The following is a 16,881-nucleotide window of genomic DNA, read 5'->3' on the forward strand; positions in this document are numbered from 1 at the left end:
CGCACTGATGCGACTGAATGTAATTTTCTATTCGCACTGGAAATAATCAACTCGCAAATGTGAACAAAACAGTCGCACTGTCGAGCCCTGTGATGTCATGTAACGTTTAAGATGTACCTCTTACCTGTGTTCTCACCTGTGTTCTCACCTGTGTTCTCACCTGTGTTGTTACCTGTGTTCTCACCTGTGTTCTCACCTGTGTTGTTACCTGTGTTCTCACCTGTGTTGTTACCTGTGTTCTCACCTGTGTTCTCACCTGTGTTCTCACCTGTGTTGTTACCTGTGTTCTCACCTGTGTTGTTACCTGTGTTCTCACCTGTGTTCTCACCTGTGTTCTCACCTGAGTTCTCACCTGTGTTCTCACCTGTGTTGTTACCTGTGTTCTCACCTGTGTTCTCACCTGTGTTCTCACCTGTGTTGTTACCTGTGTTCTCACCTGAGTTCTCACCTGTGTTGTTACCTGTGTTGTTACCTGTGTTCTCACCTGTGTTGTTACCTGTGTTCTCACCTGTGTTCTTACCTGTGTTCTCACCTGAGTTCTCACCTGTGTTGTTACCTGTGTTCTCACCTGTGTTCTCACCTGTGTTCTCACCTGAGTTCTCACCTGTGTTCTCACCTGTGTTCTCACCTGTGTTGTTACCTGTGTTCTCACCTGTGTTCTCACCTGTGTTCTTATCTGTGTTCTCACCTGAGTTGTTACCTGTGTTCTCACCTGTGTTCTTATCTGTGTTCTCACCTGTGTTGTTACCTGTGTTCTCATCTGTGTTCTTATCTGTGTTCTCACCTGTGTTCTCACCTGTGTTCTTATCTGTGTTCTCACCTGAGTTGTTACCTGTGTTCTCACCTGTGTTGTTACCTGTGTTCTCACCTGTGTTCTCACCTGTGTTGTTACCTGTGTTCTCACCTGTGTTCTCACCTGTGTTCTCACCTGTGTTCTCACTTGTGTTGTTACCTGTGTTCTCACCTGTGTTGTTACCTGTGTTCTCACCTGTGTTGTTACCTGTGTTCTCACCTGTGTTGTTACCTGTGTTGTTGCCTGTGTTGTTATCTGTGTTCTCACCTGTGTTCTCACCTGTGTTCTTATCTGTGTTCTCACCTGAGTTGTTACCTGTGTTCTCACCTGTGTTGTTACCTGTGTTCTCACCTGTGTTGTTACCTGTGTTCTCACCTGTGTTCTCACCTGTGTTGTTACCTGTGTTCTCACCTGTGTTCTCACCTGTGTTCTCACCTGTGTTCTCACTTGTGTTGTTACCTGTGTTGTTGCCTGTGTTGTTACCTGTGTTCTCACCTGTGTTGTTACCTGTGTTCTCACCTGTGTTGTTACCTGTGTTGTTGCCTGTGTTGTTACCTGTGTTCTCAACTGTGTTGTTACCTGTGTTGTTACCTGTGTTCTCACCTGTGTTGTTACCTGTGTTCTCAGAGTTCTGCTGTTTCTCACCTGTATGGTACCTGCAGTCTTTCACCTGTTGGAACTGTCTTGTGTTTCAGAGTTACCTGCGTGTGCGGCTCTCAGGTGTGAGCAGAACTCTCGCTGTATGGAAGAAGCTCTGACAGGACAGTTGGTGTGTCAGTGTCTCCCTGGTTACCAGAGATCAGGAGCTCAGTGTTTGTGTGAGTCATCAACATTCATCAATAATCACTGATCAATGGATCGGACGTCTTACAGCAGACATTGAAGTCCATGTAAAGATAATTCAGCCATTTTCTTCTAAACACATCAAACAGGTCATAAATGTATTTCCTTATAACATGTAAAAAGCCATTCAACCATTTAGAATTTAATTTTGGAGCTCGGCTCACAAACTGTGTTTGAACATTTCTGTGTTCAGGATTTAATGGGCGGGTCAGAAACCATGGCCGCGTTACGTAATGCGGCCATGGTTTGCATAAACCCCGCCCTGCTGCGGAAGTGGTATAAATACATTCAGCGCGTCAGCTTCAGTGGTTCTCCCACTCGCTCTCCAGACGTGGATAGCATTGCTTACAATAGTTTGCAGCTAGCTAACCAGTCATGTCTCCTCCACATCGCTCTGCATCTTTCCTGGATGCCACAGTGTGCAGGGTGACGGGGCTGTTAGCTTATTTAAGTTTCCTAAGGAGACAACGTATGGAAACGGTGGATCGATTTTGTCAAGAGGAGCTACTGTGGAGAGTTAAACATCACCACCATGTGCCCGCCTGCGACCGTCCCGCCGACAACAGGTCTCTCATCCGTCATTACGTGCCCGCCAGAGAGTGTATGTAGAGTTTAGATTATCTGTCCGAGCCCGACCCTGACCCGAACGGGACCGCGGACCGGGACGATATTTCCGGTCAATATCCTCGGGCCAGGTCATGCCGGCCCTTGATCAATTATTTGTGTGTGTGTTTTTTTTTAATAACTAAAAATAATGACTGTATTTCCAGCTACAAAAGGAGCATCTCTCTCCTCCCTCCATGTTGTTTGTGCCGCTGCGTGGTGTTACACGTGATGAGTGTCCTCGTGCTGAAAACGTGACTTCTCGCGCACATGACGTCACTCCCCGAGACGCAAGAAGAAAGCAAAAATATATATTTTTACTAAGGAAAATGACAAAAATATTAGTAACGCACAGTGATTTAAATAAGTAACTTTAATCTGATTAATGGTTTGGAAATATTCCCGTGTTAGATTACTCTGCACTGAAAAAAGTGATTAGAGTAACACGGTACCGGCATCACTGCACGGGCTCGGCTCGGGTCGGGTCGGGCTTGATTTTTTTTGGGACAGATCTAAGCTCTAAGTGTAAGTGTGTGCTTATATATGTTATAAATATTGTACATTTGGGCAATTAAATGCATTTTGCTGAAGGTGCAAATCCTGAAAGTGATTTTACATCGTGCATCCTGTCATGTCCATGTCATGTTAGCGAATGTTATTGCATTTAATCATGACATGATTTGGCCTCATTCCCTGAGCAGAGTCCATCTGACAGCACAATGATAATCTACAGGTAATATTTTATGAGCACCAATATAGCTATGACAAGGAGTTATATGTAGACTGGGGTTTTACGTTTGTGTGTAATGTAAAACATGGACTGTGAGGAACGAGGCTGAGCACTATCGGTGTCTGACTCAGAGTCAGTTTCTGGCTCTGATGGCTCAAACAGGTCGGGCTGGGTCCTCTGATGGTGCTGCTATCTTCCATTGTTACTGTAAGTTACGTCCTTGTACCGTACACGGAGGAGGCTCCTCCCTGTGTGGGCTTGGTTCCAGCGCCTCTAACTGACACGCCCCCAGCGTGTCACAGCAGAAAGAAGTGCTTGTTTTTCCATGATTTTGAGACCTAATTTTATATACTTGGCAATTTTTTTTAATCTTTCAAATTTGGCTCAGCGGTCAATGACACATGTTTCTGTGGTGTGACAAACTCATAACACAAATTTGTTTCTGCTTTACACGACTTTAACAGTCTCGTCTCCTGTCCTCAGCTATAAACCCGTGTGTCCAGCGCGTCTGTCACGTCCAGGCGTCCTGCGTCCACACCGGTCCAAACCAGCACCTGTGTGCCTGTAACGAGGGATTCACCGGCGACGGACGAGTCTGCATGGCCATCGATCCGTGTCAGACCAAACAGGGAGGCTGCTCCGCCGGGTCGGCGCGCTGCATCTATGATGGACCGGGAAAGGTGAGGATGGACAGCCAGATCAAGTTCAAGAACAAGTTTGGGATCAGGATCAAAATCCTGGTTGGGAACAACATACAGGAATAGAATCTGGATCCTGAAGGATAAAAAAAAAAGAGAATCAGAATCCTGATTAGAAACAAGATCAGAATAAAGATCAGGATCACAAGCAGGAGAATCTGAATCAAGACCAGAAAGAGGGATCAGGAACACTATCTGTAGGGCCAGCAGTGGTTCAGATGACTGTGACTGAAGGACATTAACCCTCTGCTGTCTCCTCCAGTCTCACTGTGAGTGTCTTCCTGGTTTCGACAACCTGCTGGATGGCGGCTGCAGCCTGACGGACTCCTGTAGACCTGATTCCTGTGACAAGAACGCCAACTGTTCCACTGTGGGACCAGGAAGAGTCGAGTCAGTCCTTTACTTTCTTTTTGATCACTGCTGGATCTGCTGAACGTTGTCAACACGTATTAATACACAGATCACCTGTCTGTCCGTCCCTCAGGTGCACCTGTCTCCAGGGTTACCTTGGAAACGGTAAAGTGTGTTATGGGAACATCATCCAACGTCTGACGAGTCTGAACACTGAGCCTGGAGGACAGTGGAGCGGACAGCTGAGCAGCGCCATCACTCTGTTCAGTACGATCACCACTGGTTGAGTTTCAGTGAAAATACAAACATCTCCTCCATCAGACGATTCTGTGTAGGAACATTCAGTCGGCTGTCAAACTGTCCGTCCACAACCGGAGACCACAAACGGTCTTTGTGTGATTCAGTGTGACAGAACAGAGTTTCTAAGCTGACTGAGAGGGGGAGCTGAACATGAGATCAGTTTGGTTCAGACGTGATTTTGATTCATGTGTTCAGCTCCAGGAGCCTCTGATGACGTCACACATGATTGATTACAGTCAGTCAGTGATTAGTGGTGAAGCCTGGTGTCTCTCAGTCTGTTCCTTCACAATATAGTTCATTTGAAAGTCTTCCATCATAATAAATAACGTTGGGTGTAATTCTGTGAGTTTGTGTTTTCAGATTCTCTCTCGTGGCCTCTGCAGAGTTTGGGTCCTTTCACTCTGTTTGTCCCGATCAATAAAGGCTTCAGGGGAACTTCAGTAAGAGTCACAGATTCATTTGAGGATCAACTTTCATCAGCAGCTGCGTTTAAACGTGATTTCTTTACAACCTGAGTCTGATTTTAAATATTTTACTCCGGCAGTTTTCAAAACCAGACATTTCTACCAGAACTTTAACTGAGGAGATCGTTTGTGTGTGTTACTGAGGTGTGTGTTTGTTGTCCAGGTGAGAACTCTGACAGCTGATGAGTCCAAAGCTAAATACCTGTGTAAGATGCACCTGGTTGCCGGGGTGATGCCCTTTGACACTCTGAAAAAAACAGACGTCTTTTACACCCTGACTGGAAAATCAGCTGAGACGGACACGACAGAAGGGGTGAGTTACTACTGCTGCTGCAGCTAGCTTCTGCTAACTGCTGCTGCTAACTGCTGCTGCTATCTGCTGCTGCTATCTGCTGCTGCTTCTAACTGCTGCTGCTGCTAGCTTCTGCTAACTGCTGCTGCAGCTAGCTGCTGCTATCTGCTGCTGCTATCTGCTGCTGCTTCTAACTGCTGCTGCTGCTAGCTTCTGCTAACTGCTGCTGCTAACTGCTGCTGCTATCTGCTGCTGCTATCTGCTGCTGCTTCTAACTGCTGCTGCTGCTAGCTTCTGCTAACTGCTGCTGCAGCTAGCTGCTGCTGCTGCTGCTAACTGCTGCTTCTAACTGCTGCTTCTAACTGCTGCTGCTGCTATCTGCTGCTGCTTCTAACTGCTGCTGCTGCTAGCTTCTGCTAACTGCCGCTGCTATCTGCTGCTGCTGCTAACTGCTGCTTCTAACTGCTGCTTCTAACTGCTGCTGCTATCTGCTGCTGCTAACTGCTGCTGCTATCTGCTGCTGCTGCTAACTGCTGCTTCTAACTGCTGCTGCTAACTGCTGCTTCTAACTGCTGCTGCTAACTGCTGCTTCTAACTGCTGCTGCTGCTAACTGCTGCTTCTAACTGCTGCTGCTAACTGCTGCTTCTAACTGCTGCTGCTATCTGCTGCTGCTAACTGCTGCTGCTGCTGCTAACTGCTGCTTCTAACTGCTGCTGCTGCTAGCTGCTGCTGTTTCTGATTACAATAAAAATAATAATCTGTAAGAGATGTTGATAAGATAGAATAACAGAGTTGTTTGTTTAGATGAGGTTTCAATCACTAACCAATGCAAATGATCCAATTATTCAATAATCAGCCAGCTGCACTGTTGTGATGGTTCTGCTGTGATTGATCTGGTGTGATTGATCTGCTGTGATGGTTCTGCTGTGATTGATCTGGTGTGATTGATCTGGTGCGATTGATCTGGTGTGATTTAACTGGCGTGTTTGTTTTGGTGTGATTGATCCGGTGTGTTTATTCTGGTGTGATTGATCTGGTGTGATTGATCTGGTGTGATTGATCTGGTGTGATTGATCCGGTGTGTTTATTCTGGTGTGATTGATCTGGTGTGATTGATCTGGTGTGTTTATTCTGGTGTGATTGATCTGGTGTGATTGATCTGGTGTGTTTATTCTGGTGTGATTGATCCGGTGTGTTTATTCTGGTGTGATTGATCTGGTGTGATTGATCTGGTGTGATTGATCCGGTGTGTTTATTCTGGTGTGATTGATCTGGTGTGATTGATCCGGTGTGATTAACCTGGTGTGACACGCCGTCTGTTTGTTCCTCCAGGACAGTCAGACTAAGATCCGTATCCATGGCAGCAGGAAGAAAGGTGTGATCGTGCAGCCTGACCTGGTGGCGTCTAACGGGATGATTCACATCATCAATAAGCTGATGGACAGTGTTTCCCCCACAGTGGAGAGTGACACACAGGTGAACACACCAGATCAATACCGAACTGTTTGTGTCCACATTATTCTGATTGGTTTATTGATCAGACTCGTTACATAAACATGTTGTTTCCTTTTAGGAGAATCTGATGAAGATAATCTCTGACTACGGAAAGTTTGACAAGTTCAAGTCTTTGTTGGAGGTCAGTAGGTCACAGTCACATTAGATCACCTGGTCGTCGTGGGTGAGAAACTCTGCTGTCTGGACACTTTGTGCAGCGCTGGTCACATTAACTGAAGCGTTTGTGTCTGTGCAGAAAGCCGACCTGGCATCAGTCCTGGACCGTCCTGGTCCAATCACCGTCTTCGCTCCAAGCAGTTCAGCCTTCGATGCGATGGCTGAAGGACACCTGCAGTACCTGAGCAGTGCTGAAGTGAGAACATCACAGACACAAGTCATCACAGCTCTGAACATTGATTTAATTTAACCATTTCCGTTGTATGTATTTCACCATGATGATCCAATTAAAACCACTTTAATCCTTCAGGGTCACAACAAACTTGTGGAGCTGCTCAGGAACCACATGGTCCAGTCGACGGCGGTCAGTCCAGCCGGCATGTTTTAACTCACTAACTAAAGTTAATCCATCCTTATATTCTAATTATGTACGTTCTTGTTTTAAAGCTGGAGGTCTACAACGCCGTGTCCAGTCCCAGAATCATGACGATGGCGAATCAGGTTCTGACGATAAACGTGACAGAAAACGTGAGTGTGGATGTTAAAAACGTCTTCGTGTTGTTCTCAGGTGTCCTGAGCTCAGTGATACGTCTCTGCTTTGATAATATCACAGCTGCTCATCATCAACAGGACGGCTTCTAAAACTTAATGTGAAGTAAAACATCGTCGTAGCAACAGTTTGTTTCACTGTAAATTCAGCATCACAAAGTCTGTCTCAGACTGCTGGACCTTAAAGACCAGACCAGAATCAGGACTGTAATCAGGAACAGGAATCACTTTATTCTGATGTCATCTGAAGGCTCAGAAATCACCAAGAGATTTAGTGAAGTTATAAGAAAATAAATTAATTCTAATAATCAATAATACATATAATGGTTGTTATTGTACAGATTAGTTTGACCCGTATGTGTCTATCAGGGTCAGATTATGGTGGACGGAGCGGCGGTGCTGGAGGCGGCAGTCGAAGCTAAAAACGGTCGTCTGTATGTCGTGGATGGAGTCTTGACTCCGCCCTCCATCCAACCTGTGCTGCCCCACAGGTGTGACATCACCGACACCCAGATCGTCAAGGTGAGACCCAACAGCAGCGACTTGGTGTAGTTCAAGTCTTTTCACACAACATTGAATTTGTTTTGTTCGGTTAAATCGTGTCGTAATTTGACCTCAACTCACCGTGACATCTGTGGACCTGAGGTACGTCCCAGTTTGTCCTCCAGATCTGAATGCTGTCGTCTCATTTATCTACTCTGTATAAATATAAGATGATTTTCTGATTTTCTGAGGAACATTCAACGTCGTCTTTCTCTAAAATCTGAGTTAGTTTTTGAGACGTTCGATGACCTTTGTGATGTTTCAGGGTGAATGTGTCAGCTGCTCAAAGGTCAAACTGTCTCAGTGCTCGTCTGGAGTTTTTACAGTAAGACGTTTCACTACACTTTTGAGATTGTGTCTGACCCTCATGTGGTGATTAGAAACCTGACGATCCATCTCTGTATTGATCAGGGTCGCTCCATCTTCGGATGTGTTTACGCTCTGACCATAAGCAGACCGGCACTGAGCATCCCGACCACCGGCTGCTCTCCGCTCTGCAACACCACGGTCACGGTAAACCAGCACATCAACCTGATTCAGATTTAAAGATTTCACATGTCACAGATTCAACTCCACAACAATTCCTCTGGTTCAGACTAAGTGTGATGAAAGGCTGATGGAGGTATGCGATGTGTCTCTGTGTTTGTTCAGACTCCAGCATGTTGTAAAGGTTTCCATGGTCCGGACTGCAGTCCCTGTCCAGGTGGATACCAGACTCCGTGCTCCGGACACGGTCAGGTCAGATTCAACCAGACACACTCTTATCAAACCCAACACTTTCTGGTAACACATTAATCAAGTGAAAGGTGAAAAGTCAGAGATGACTCATGAAACGTTACCAAGAAACATGGAATTGTTTCTTCAACTGAAATTAAAACTTCTTTTAGAACTGATTTAGTTTGACAAAACAAACAAAACTCCCTGAGCTTCACTCTTTTACACTAGAGGGTTTAAAGTTCAGTTGATGGCGGCGACAGGATTCAAATCACTTGATGTTTTCTTGTGGCAGTGTTTGGAGGGGATCGGAGGAAACGGATCTTGTATCTGTGATCCAAACTTCAGTGGCTCTCGCTGCCAGTACTGCTCGTCCTCCAACAAATACGGACCAAACTGTGACAGAAGTAAGTCTTAACGGTGACATCATACAGGTGGTCACGATGTCCGGACGATGAAAGCTCACGTGTGTCGCACCTCACCTGTCTGTCCTCAGCCTGTCCCTGTATCCACGGACAGTGTGACAACCGTCCTGACTCCGACGGTCGCTGTAAACCCGACTCCTGTCTGATGGGTTTCACGGGTCGGTTCTGTGATCGCACGACGGTTGTGTGTGGCGTTCCGGGTCAGTTCTGTCACGCCCACGCCGATTGTCTCTTCAGTCAGGGAGCCACCAGGTGAGTTACCTGCATCCATCTTACTCAGGTTTAACTCGACTGCAGTGACCAGTCTGACCAGCTGGGGGCAGCAGAGGACAGACTCCAGGGTCCACTGTACGGATCGTAAAGCCCACTGGGACATTTGATTGTGAATTTGGGCTGTATAAATAAAATTGATTTAGAAACAAATCTGTTTGAACTGGAATGGCATTGAGTAGAGCGCATACCTCCACCAAGGTAACCGTTCCCTTTAATTCAGTCCTGCCTGATCCCTCATCAAACTCAGTGTTCTGTATGATAAAACTTAAACCACGCGTAACTGATTTACCAACAAACAAAATAACCCAACAATATTGATGACCTCAGACATAATGTCAAGAATCTGCTGTGTGTTTTAGCTGCGTATGTAAACCTGGTTACCAAGGTGACGGTATCACCTGTGTGGAGTCGGACCTGTGTGCTCCACCTCACCGAGGTGGCTGCAGCGTCAACGTGAGTCACTCATTAAACCATCATATCTAACCTCCGATGTCTGATGTGTCCTGAGACCTCACTGCTGCGTCTGCTGCGCCCCCTGCAGGCCAAATGTATAAAGACCGGACCAGGTTCTCACTCATGTCAGTGTCTGACCGGGTGGAGGGAGGATGGAGACGACTGTCAGCCAATCAACAACTGTGACGGTCCTGACCGAGGAGGCTGCCACCCCAATGCCACCTGCATCTACGTTGGACCTGGACAGGTAACAGCCATCACACCCTGTAACATGCTGTCCACCCTTTCTGTTTGGTTCTGATGTCTCTTTATTATCAAGCTTTTATCTTGTTGTAGTCAGAATAAGTTGGGCTACTGTTCCTTCACGTTTTCTTCTTTTCCTCTGGTTCTGGTCTTTGTTAAACCAACAGAGCGACTGCACCTGTAAACCAGGTTACAAAGGAAACGGGCGAGACTGTGAAGCTGTGAATCAGTGCGTCACCGCCAACGGAGGCTGCCATTACTTTGTGAGTAGATTAATATTCTTCTTAACTGTCACATGAGAAGCAGACAGACTGATGATCTACTGAGGCTAGTAGCTGCTCAGTCTGTTTTTGTGATGATGACATAAAGTGAGCGGTGTGTCCAGGCGAGCTGCCTCCTGCTGTCCTCTCGGTGGACGTGTGTCTGTGGGACCGGATACGTTGGAAACGGACAGATTTGTTACGGGACGGTTCTGCAGGTGAGAATCTGAAAGTTATCTGCATTTGAAAACAATGTTTTTGTATTTCCTGAGTTTGTTTTCTTGATGCGTTCAGGAGCTGTTTAATTTGCCGGACACCTCCGACTTCTTCACATGGACGACTGTGAGTCTCTGACAGAATCACAGTGAAAGTCAATTCATTTCAAACATTTACCAACTGGACAAAACTTGGGCGTTTATTTGTGGAACTAATAGAAATATCAAACCAATCACAACGTTGGTTTACTGTCTCTGTGTCCCAGGACTCTGGTGTGTCTCTGTCGGATCAGAACCTCACCGTCCTGGTTCCGTCTTCAGCTGCTGTTGCTCAGATGTCTCCAGAGGACAAACATTTCTGGACCATGAAGGGAAACCTGCCGAGTCTCATCAGGTGACGGCTCAATGTGACTTTAAACAGACTGACAGTTTTGTCTCCAGCAGTTTAACAGCTCCTTTCTGTCCTGCATCACAGAAATCACATGATCCAGGGTTACTATCCAATGACCAGCCTGAGCAACACTTCCTCTCTGACCTCGCTCCTTAAGACACCACTTCCTGTTTCAACAACCAATGAGGTGAGTCCACACCAGATCATTCACTTCCAGTTATTATCGTTTCTAGCCAAAGAGGGATTATTTTAGATAAAATAGTTTAATTTAGACTGTTAGCAAACTTCCACTTTCTCTGACTGAGACTTATTTTTTTGTTCTACATCAAGAAACTGATCATCTGATCAGCTTGTAACTTGGCAGGTGTGTTGATGACACCAGAGGGAGCGCAGTAATATAAACTGCAGTGATACCAGAAGCTGAGCAGTTGAATGGGAGAAGAACTAATCGATATAATAATATAATCCTAGTATATGATTTCTTATTCTGTAATGCAGACCTTTTCCATTAACGTCCTGACGATGATGTCCAGATTTAATTGGATGTGTTTGTTGTGACAGAAAACAGCTGTTGGAGGAGCGACCATCACCACACCAAATGTAGCTGCGACCAACGGACTGATCCACATCATTGATAAGGTACACAGCTAACGATGTTAATGATGCTAATGATGCTCCGATACTTCTGTCTCTGACTCTTTGTGATTGTTTGGTGTGTTTTCTGTCTCCAGGTTTTAGTTCCTGACAGGAAGCTGAGTGAAGGTCTGCTGGCGACTCTCGGTCTGAGACCCGAGTTCTCTCTGTTCAGATCCTATCTCATCGTACGAACACGTGAACACACGATACGCTCGCATCTTAAAGGACAGTCCGCGCCAAGAAACATTACTATAACAAAAACTAGAAATATATATCATTTTAAAAATCAAAAAGGACAACAGCAGTGGTGAGCGTATCAGTGGGATCACTTTCAGAGCAAATTAATGAATGATAGAAACACTGACAGCCAATCAGAATCCATGTGAATTTACATGGACATCACATCAGTTACAGTCATCGCTCTTGGTGCAGACGGCCCTTCACTCTGCATGAATATTTGTCACATGTGTTTAACATTTGTTGTTGTTTCTGGTGTGTTCAGGATTACAACCTGACTGACGAGATCGAACAGGCGAATGAGTTCACCGTCTTCGCTCCCACAGACGCCGCCGTCACCGATTACCTCAAGAAAATGTCTGCAGCTGCTCTGGTACAGTAAAATGAAACAAGTTTAATTTGTGTACTTAACATCATTAACTGTACCGGAGTTACTAGTAAAGGTCCTTTAACACTGTTGTTATTTGCATTAGCGATAACACTGAAACTGAGTAGAAACACAAAGATAAAAAGTCAGTTTCTTTGCAGATGATATGATTTTATATTTTAGTTTTATTGATACAAATTAAAACTACATCATTGCACAGTATGTTTTTATTTATTAGGGAGTGTCTCATTCTTTTACATAAATAAGAATAACAATTGGCATGTAGAGTGATAGAATTTATAGTGAAACTTTAAAAGTGAAAGCAACCGAGGCTTTATTTGTGATTGAATATGAGTCAAACATTGAAAATGAGCTTGCCCGAAAACAAAACTTCGGTAAATCTTAAAAGTGCCTCTTTCATCGTAATTATGCTTTCACAGGAAGGTTTGACTCGTATTCAATCACAAATAAAGCCTCGGTTGCTTTTTGGCGAGAGTTTCACTTTAAGCTAAATGAATAAACACAAGCTCAATTTCCTGACTTAGACATAGAAAGTAAATCAATATTATGATTTAACTTAATAACATCATTTTCTTTTAGATCTTCTTGTTAATGGAAGAAGTTATTGTTTATATTTATGGTTCTTGTACATGTTATTTGTTACTATTTGAGTTACTAGTAAAAGTCCTCTATCATTTTTGTTACTTGCATTAGCTAAGAAAAGATGAGAATCAGTAAGTGTCCCGCTGTATATGCAGATCCATCACATTAAATAAAAAGCAATAAAAAGATAAAATGATAGAATCTAAAATTAATTGATACATTTCAGACATAGTCATTATGTAGTGATTTACATTATAAAACAATCGCATTAATATTTCTTAAACCAAAATGTATTTTCGCTTCATTTGAAAAATGCATTTTATATTTGCAAGCTTTATTTTTCCTCTGTATTTCTCGTCAATCAGTGCTCAGTACAAAGATGGAATGGTATCCTGTCTTTGTTTGTGTGTAACTTCCAAAAACATATTTTACATTAGACAAAGTTATCACAAATTAAACTGCAGTTATAGACAAACATATTTATATTTAAGAACAAGCAGTATTTAAAAACAGCTGTGCTATTATCAGTTTTTGATCCAGTGAAAAACATTTGTGCTTTTATTTTGAATCATAAACAGGATGTGAATACGACTCGTTACCACGTGGTGGCGTCAGAGCGTCTGCTGAGGACCGACCTTCAGCCTGGAGGGTATAAACAGACGCTGCTCGGGTTCTCCTTCCAGCTCGGCATCTACCCCCGAGACGGAAAGGTCCAAACTTAGATCAGAATCAGTTATCAATATCATCATAAATATCGTCATCACTTATCAATATCATCATAAATATCGTCATCAGTTATCAATATCATCATAAATATCGTCATCAGTTATCAATATCATCATAAATATCGTCATCACTTATCAATATCATGGTCAAAGATGCAGATCTTTAATCCTCTCTGTCTGTTTGTCCTCCAGCTGTTTGTGAATGACGCTCAGATAAACTCATCCAACATCCTCAGTGGTGAAGGAGTGATCCACGGCCTGTCAGCGGTTCTGACCATCAACTGGAACCGCTGTGATGAGATCCAATACCAGAAAGTCATGGTACTGTACACCTGTGACCACAGTACTGTCCTGTACACCTGTGATCACAGCAACTGTACTGTACACCTGTGATCACAGCACCTGTCCTGTACACCTGTGATCACAGCACCTGTACTGTACTCCTGTGATCACAGCACCTGTCCTGTACACCTGTGATCACAGCACCTGTACTGTACTCCTGTGATCACAGCACCTGTCCTGTACACCTGTGATCACAGCACCTGTACTGTACACCTGTGACCACAGCACCTGTCCTGTACACCTGTGACCACAGCACCTGTCCTGTACACCTGTGATCACAGCACCTGTACTGTACACCTGTGATCACAGCACCTGTACTGTACACCTGTGACCACAGCAACTGTACTGTACACCTGTGACCACAGCACCTGTACTGTACACCTGTGACCACGGTACTGTCCTGTACACCTGTGATCACAGCACCTGTCCTGTACACCTGTGACCACAGTACTGTCCTGTACACCTGTGATCACAGCACCTGTACTGTACACCTGTGACCACAGTACTGTCCTGTACACCTGTGACCACAGCACCTGTACTGTACACCTGTGACCACGGTACTGTCCTGTACACCTGTGATCACAGCACCTGTACTGTACTGTACACCTGTGATCACAGCACCTGTACTGTACACCTGTGATCACAGCACCTGTACTGTACACCTGTGATCACAGCACCTGTACTGTACACCTGTGACCACGGTACTGTCCTGTACACCTGTGATCACAGTACCTGTACTGTACTCCTGTGATCACAGCACCTGTACTGTACACCTGTGACCACAGCACCTGTACCTACCTGTACACCTGTGACCACAGCACCTGTACTGTACACCTGTGATCACAGCACCTGTACTGTACACCTGTGACCACAGCACCTGTACTGTACACCTGTGACCACAGCACCTGTACTGTACTCCTGTGATCACAGCACCTGTACTGTACACCTGTGACCACAGCACCTGTACTGTACACCTGTGACCACAGCACCTGTACTGTACACCTGTGATCACAGCACCTGTACTGTACACCTGTGATCACAGCACCTGTACTGTACACCTGTGACCACAGCACCTGTACTGTACACCTGTGACCACAGCACCTGTACCTACCTGTACACCTGTGATCACAGCACCTGTACTGTACTGTACACCTGTGATCACAGCACCTGTACTGTACACCTGTGACCACAGCACCTGTACTGTACACCTGTGACCACAGCACCTGTACCTACCTGTACACCTGTGATCACAGCACCTGTCCTGTACACCTGTGATCACAGCACCTGTACTGTACTCCTGTGATCACAGCACCTGTCCTGTACACCTGTGATCACAGCACCTGTACTGTACTCCTGTGATCACAGCACCTGTCCTGTACACCTGTGATCACAGCACCTGTACTGTACACCTGTGACCACAGCACCTGTCCTGTACACCTGTGACCACAGCACCTGTCCTGTACACCTGTGATCACAGCACCTGTACTGTACACCTGTGATCACAGCACCTGTACTGTACACCTGTGACCACAGCAACTGTACTGTACACCTGTGACCACGGTACTGTCCTGTACACCTGTGACCACAGTACTGTCCTGTACACCTGTGATCACAGCACCTGTACTGTACACCTGTGACCACGGTACTGTCCTGTACACCTGTGACCACAGTACTGTCCTGTACACCTGTGACCACAGCACCTGTACTGTACACCTGTGACCACGGTACTGTCCTGTACACCTGTGATCACAGCACCTGTCCTGTACACCTGTGACCACAGTACTGTCCTGTACACCTGTGATCACAGCACCTGTACTGTACACCTGTGACCACAGTACTGTCCTGTACACCTGTGACCACAGCACCTGTACTGTACACCTGTGACCACGGTACTGTCCTGTACACCTGTGATCACAGCACCTGTACTGTACTGTACACCTGTGATCACAGCACCTGTACTGTACACCTGTGATCACAGCACCTGTACTGTACACCTGTGATCATAGCACCTGTACTGTACACCTGTGACCACGGTACTGTCCTGTACACCTGTGATCACAGTACCTGTACTGTACTCCTGTGATCACAGCACCTGTACTGTACACCTGTGACCACAGCACCTGTACCTACCTGTACACCTGTGACCACAGCACCTGTACTGTACACCTGTGATCACAGCACCTGTACTGTACACCTGTGACCACAGCACCTGTACTGTACACCTGTGACCACAGCACCTGTACTGTACTCCTGTGATCACAGCACCTGTACTGTACACCTGTGACCACAGCACCTGTACCTACCTGTACACCTGTGACCACAGCACCTGTACTGTACACCTGTGATCACAGCACCTGTACTGTACACCTGTGATCACAGCACCTGTACTGTACACCTGTGACCACAGCACCTGTACTGTACACCTGTGACCACAGCACCTGTACCTACCTGTACACCTGTGATCACAGCACCTGTACTGTACTGTACACCTGTGATCACAGCACCTGTACTGTACACCTGTGATCACAGCACCTGTACTGTACACCTGTGACCACAGCAACTGTACTGTACACCTGTGACCACGGTACTGTCCTGTACACCTGTGACCACAGTACTGTCCTGTACACCTGTGATCACAGCACCTGTACTGTACACCTGTGACCACGGTACTGTCCTGTACACCTGTGACCACAGTACTGTCCTGTACACCTGTGACCACAGCACCTGTACTGTACACCTGTGACCACGGTACTGTCCTGTACACCTGTGATCACAGCACCTGTCCTGTACACCTGTGACCACAGTACTGTCCTGTACACCTGTGATCACAGCACCTGTACTGTACACCTGTGACCACAGTACTGTCCTGTACACCTGTGACCACAGCACCTGTACTGTACACCTGTGACCACGGTACTGTCCTGTACACCTGTGATCACAGCACCTGTACTGTACTGTACACCTGTGATCACAGCACCTGTACTGTACACCTGTGATCACAGCACCTGTACTGTACACCTGTGATCATAGCACCTGTACTGTACACCTGTGACCACGGTACTGTCCTGTACACCTGTGATCACAGTACCTGTACTGTACTCCTGTGATCACAGCACCTGTACTGTACACCTGTGACCACAGCACCTGTACCTACCTGTA

The 16,881-nt window shown here is 45.8% G+C and overlaps 1 protein-coding gene across 2 annotated transcripts in view; it reads left to right on the forward strand.

The window, feature by feature from the left end:
- Positions 1 to 16,881, forward strand: part of stab2 (stabilin 2) — a 36,116-nt gene that overhangs the window by 4,970 nt on the left and 14,265 nt on the right. The window contains exons 7-35 of one of the 2 annotated variants that reach the window (XM_030440550.1): positions 1,489 to 1,611; positions 3,453 to 3,649; positions 3,930 to 4,057; positions 4,152 to 4,285; positions 4,679 to 4,758; positions 4,946 to 5,095; positions 6,408 to 6,551; positions 6,649 to 6,711; positions 6,826 to 6,942; positions 7,057 to 7,110; positions 7,194 to 7,274; positions 7,665 to 7,817; positions 8,104 to 8,163; positions 8,250 to 8,351; positions 8,490 to 8,576; positions 8,848 to 8,959; positions 9,049 to 9,229; positions 9,610 to 9,703; positions 9,792 to 9,950; positions 10,114 to 10,209; positions 10,332 to 10,424; positions 10,501 to 10,548; positions 10,688 to 10,815; positions 10,897 to 10,999; positions 11,374 to 11,451; positions 11,544 to 11,633; positions 11,951 to 12,058; positions 13,234 to 13,365; positions 13,573 to 13,701. In XM_030440550.1, the coding sequence (XP_030296410.1) occupies positions 1,489 to 1,611; positions 3,453 to 3,649; positions 3,930 to 4,057; positions 4,152 to 4,285; positions 4,679 to 4,758; positions 4,946 to 5,095; positions 6,408 to 6,551; positions 6,649 to 6,711; positions 6,826 to 6,942; positions 7,057 to 7,110; positions 7,194 to 7,274; positions 7,665 to 7,817; positions 8,104 to 8,163; positions 8,250 to 8,351; positions 8,490 to 8,576; positions 8,848 to 8,959; positions 9,049 to 9,229; positions 9,610 to 9,703; positions 9,792 to 9,950; positions 10,114 to 10,209; positions 10,332 to 10,424; positions 10,501 to 10,548; positions 10,688 to 10,815; positions 10,897 to 10,999; positions 11,374 to 11,451; positions 11,544 to 11,633; positions 11,951 to 12,058; positions 13,234 to 13,365; positions 13,573 to 13,701 (3,224 nt within the window). Of the gene's footprint in view, positions 1 to 1,488; positions 1,612 to 3,452; positions 3,650 to 3,929; positions 4,058 to 4,151; positions 4,286 to 4,678; positions 4,814 to 4,945; positions 5,096 to 6,407; positions 6,552 to 6,648; positions 6,712 to 6,825; positions 6,943 to 7,056; positions 7,111 to 7,193; positions 7,275 to 7,664; positions 7,818 to 8,103; positions 8,164 to 8,249; positions 8,352 to 8,489; positions 8,577 to 8,847; positions 8,960 to 9,048; positions 9,230 to 9,609; positions 9,704 to 9,791; positions 9,951 to 10,113; positions 10,210 to 10,331; positions 10,425 to 10,500; positions 10,549 to 10,687; positions 10,816 to 10,896; positions 11,000 to 11,373; positions 11,452 to 11,543; positions 11,634 to 11,950; positions 12,059 to 13,233; positions 13,366 to 13,572; positions 13,702 to 16,881 lie in introns of those variants that run through there. The other variant, XM_030440551.1, reaches the window with a different exon arrangement.

Source organism: Sparus aurata, chromosome 14 (genome assembly GCF_900880675.1).
Source record: "Sparus aurata chromosome 14, fSpaAur1.1, whole genome shotgun sequence".
Taxonomy (NCBI): Eukaryota; Metazoa; Chordata; class Actinopteri; order Spariformes; family Sparidae; genus Sparus; species Sparus aurata.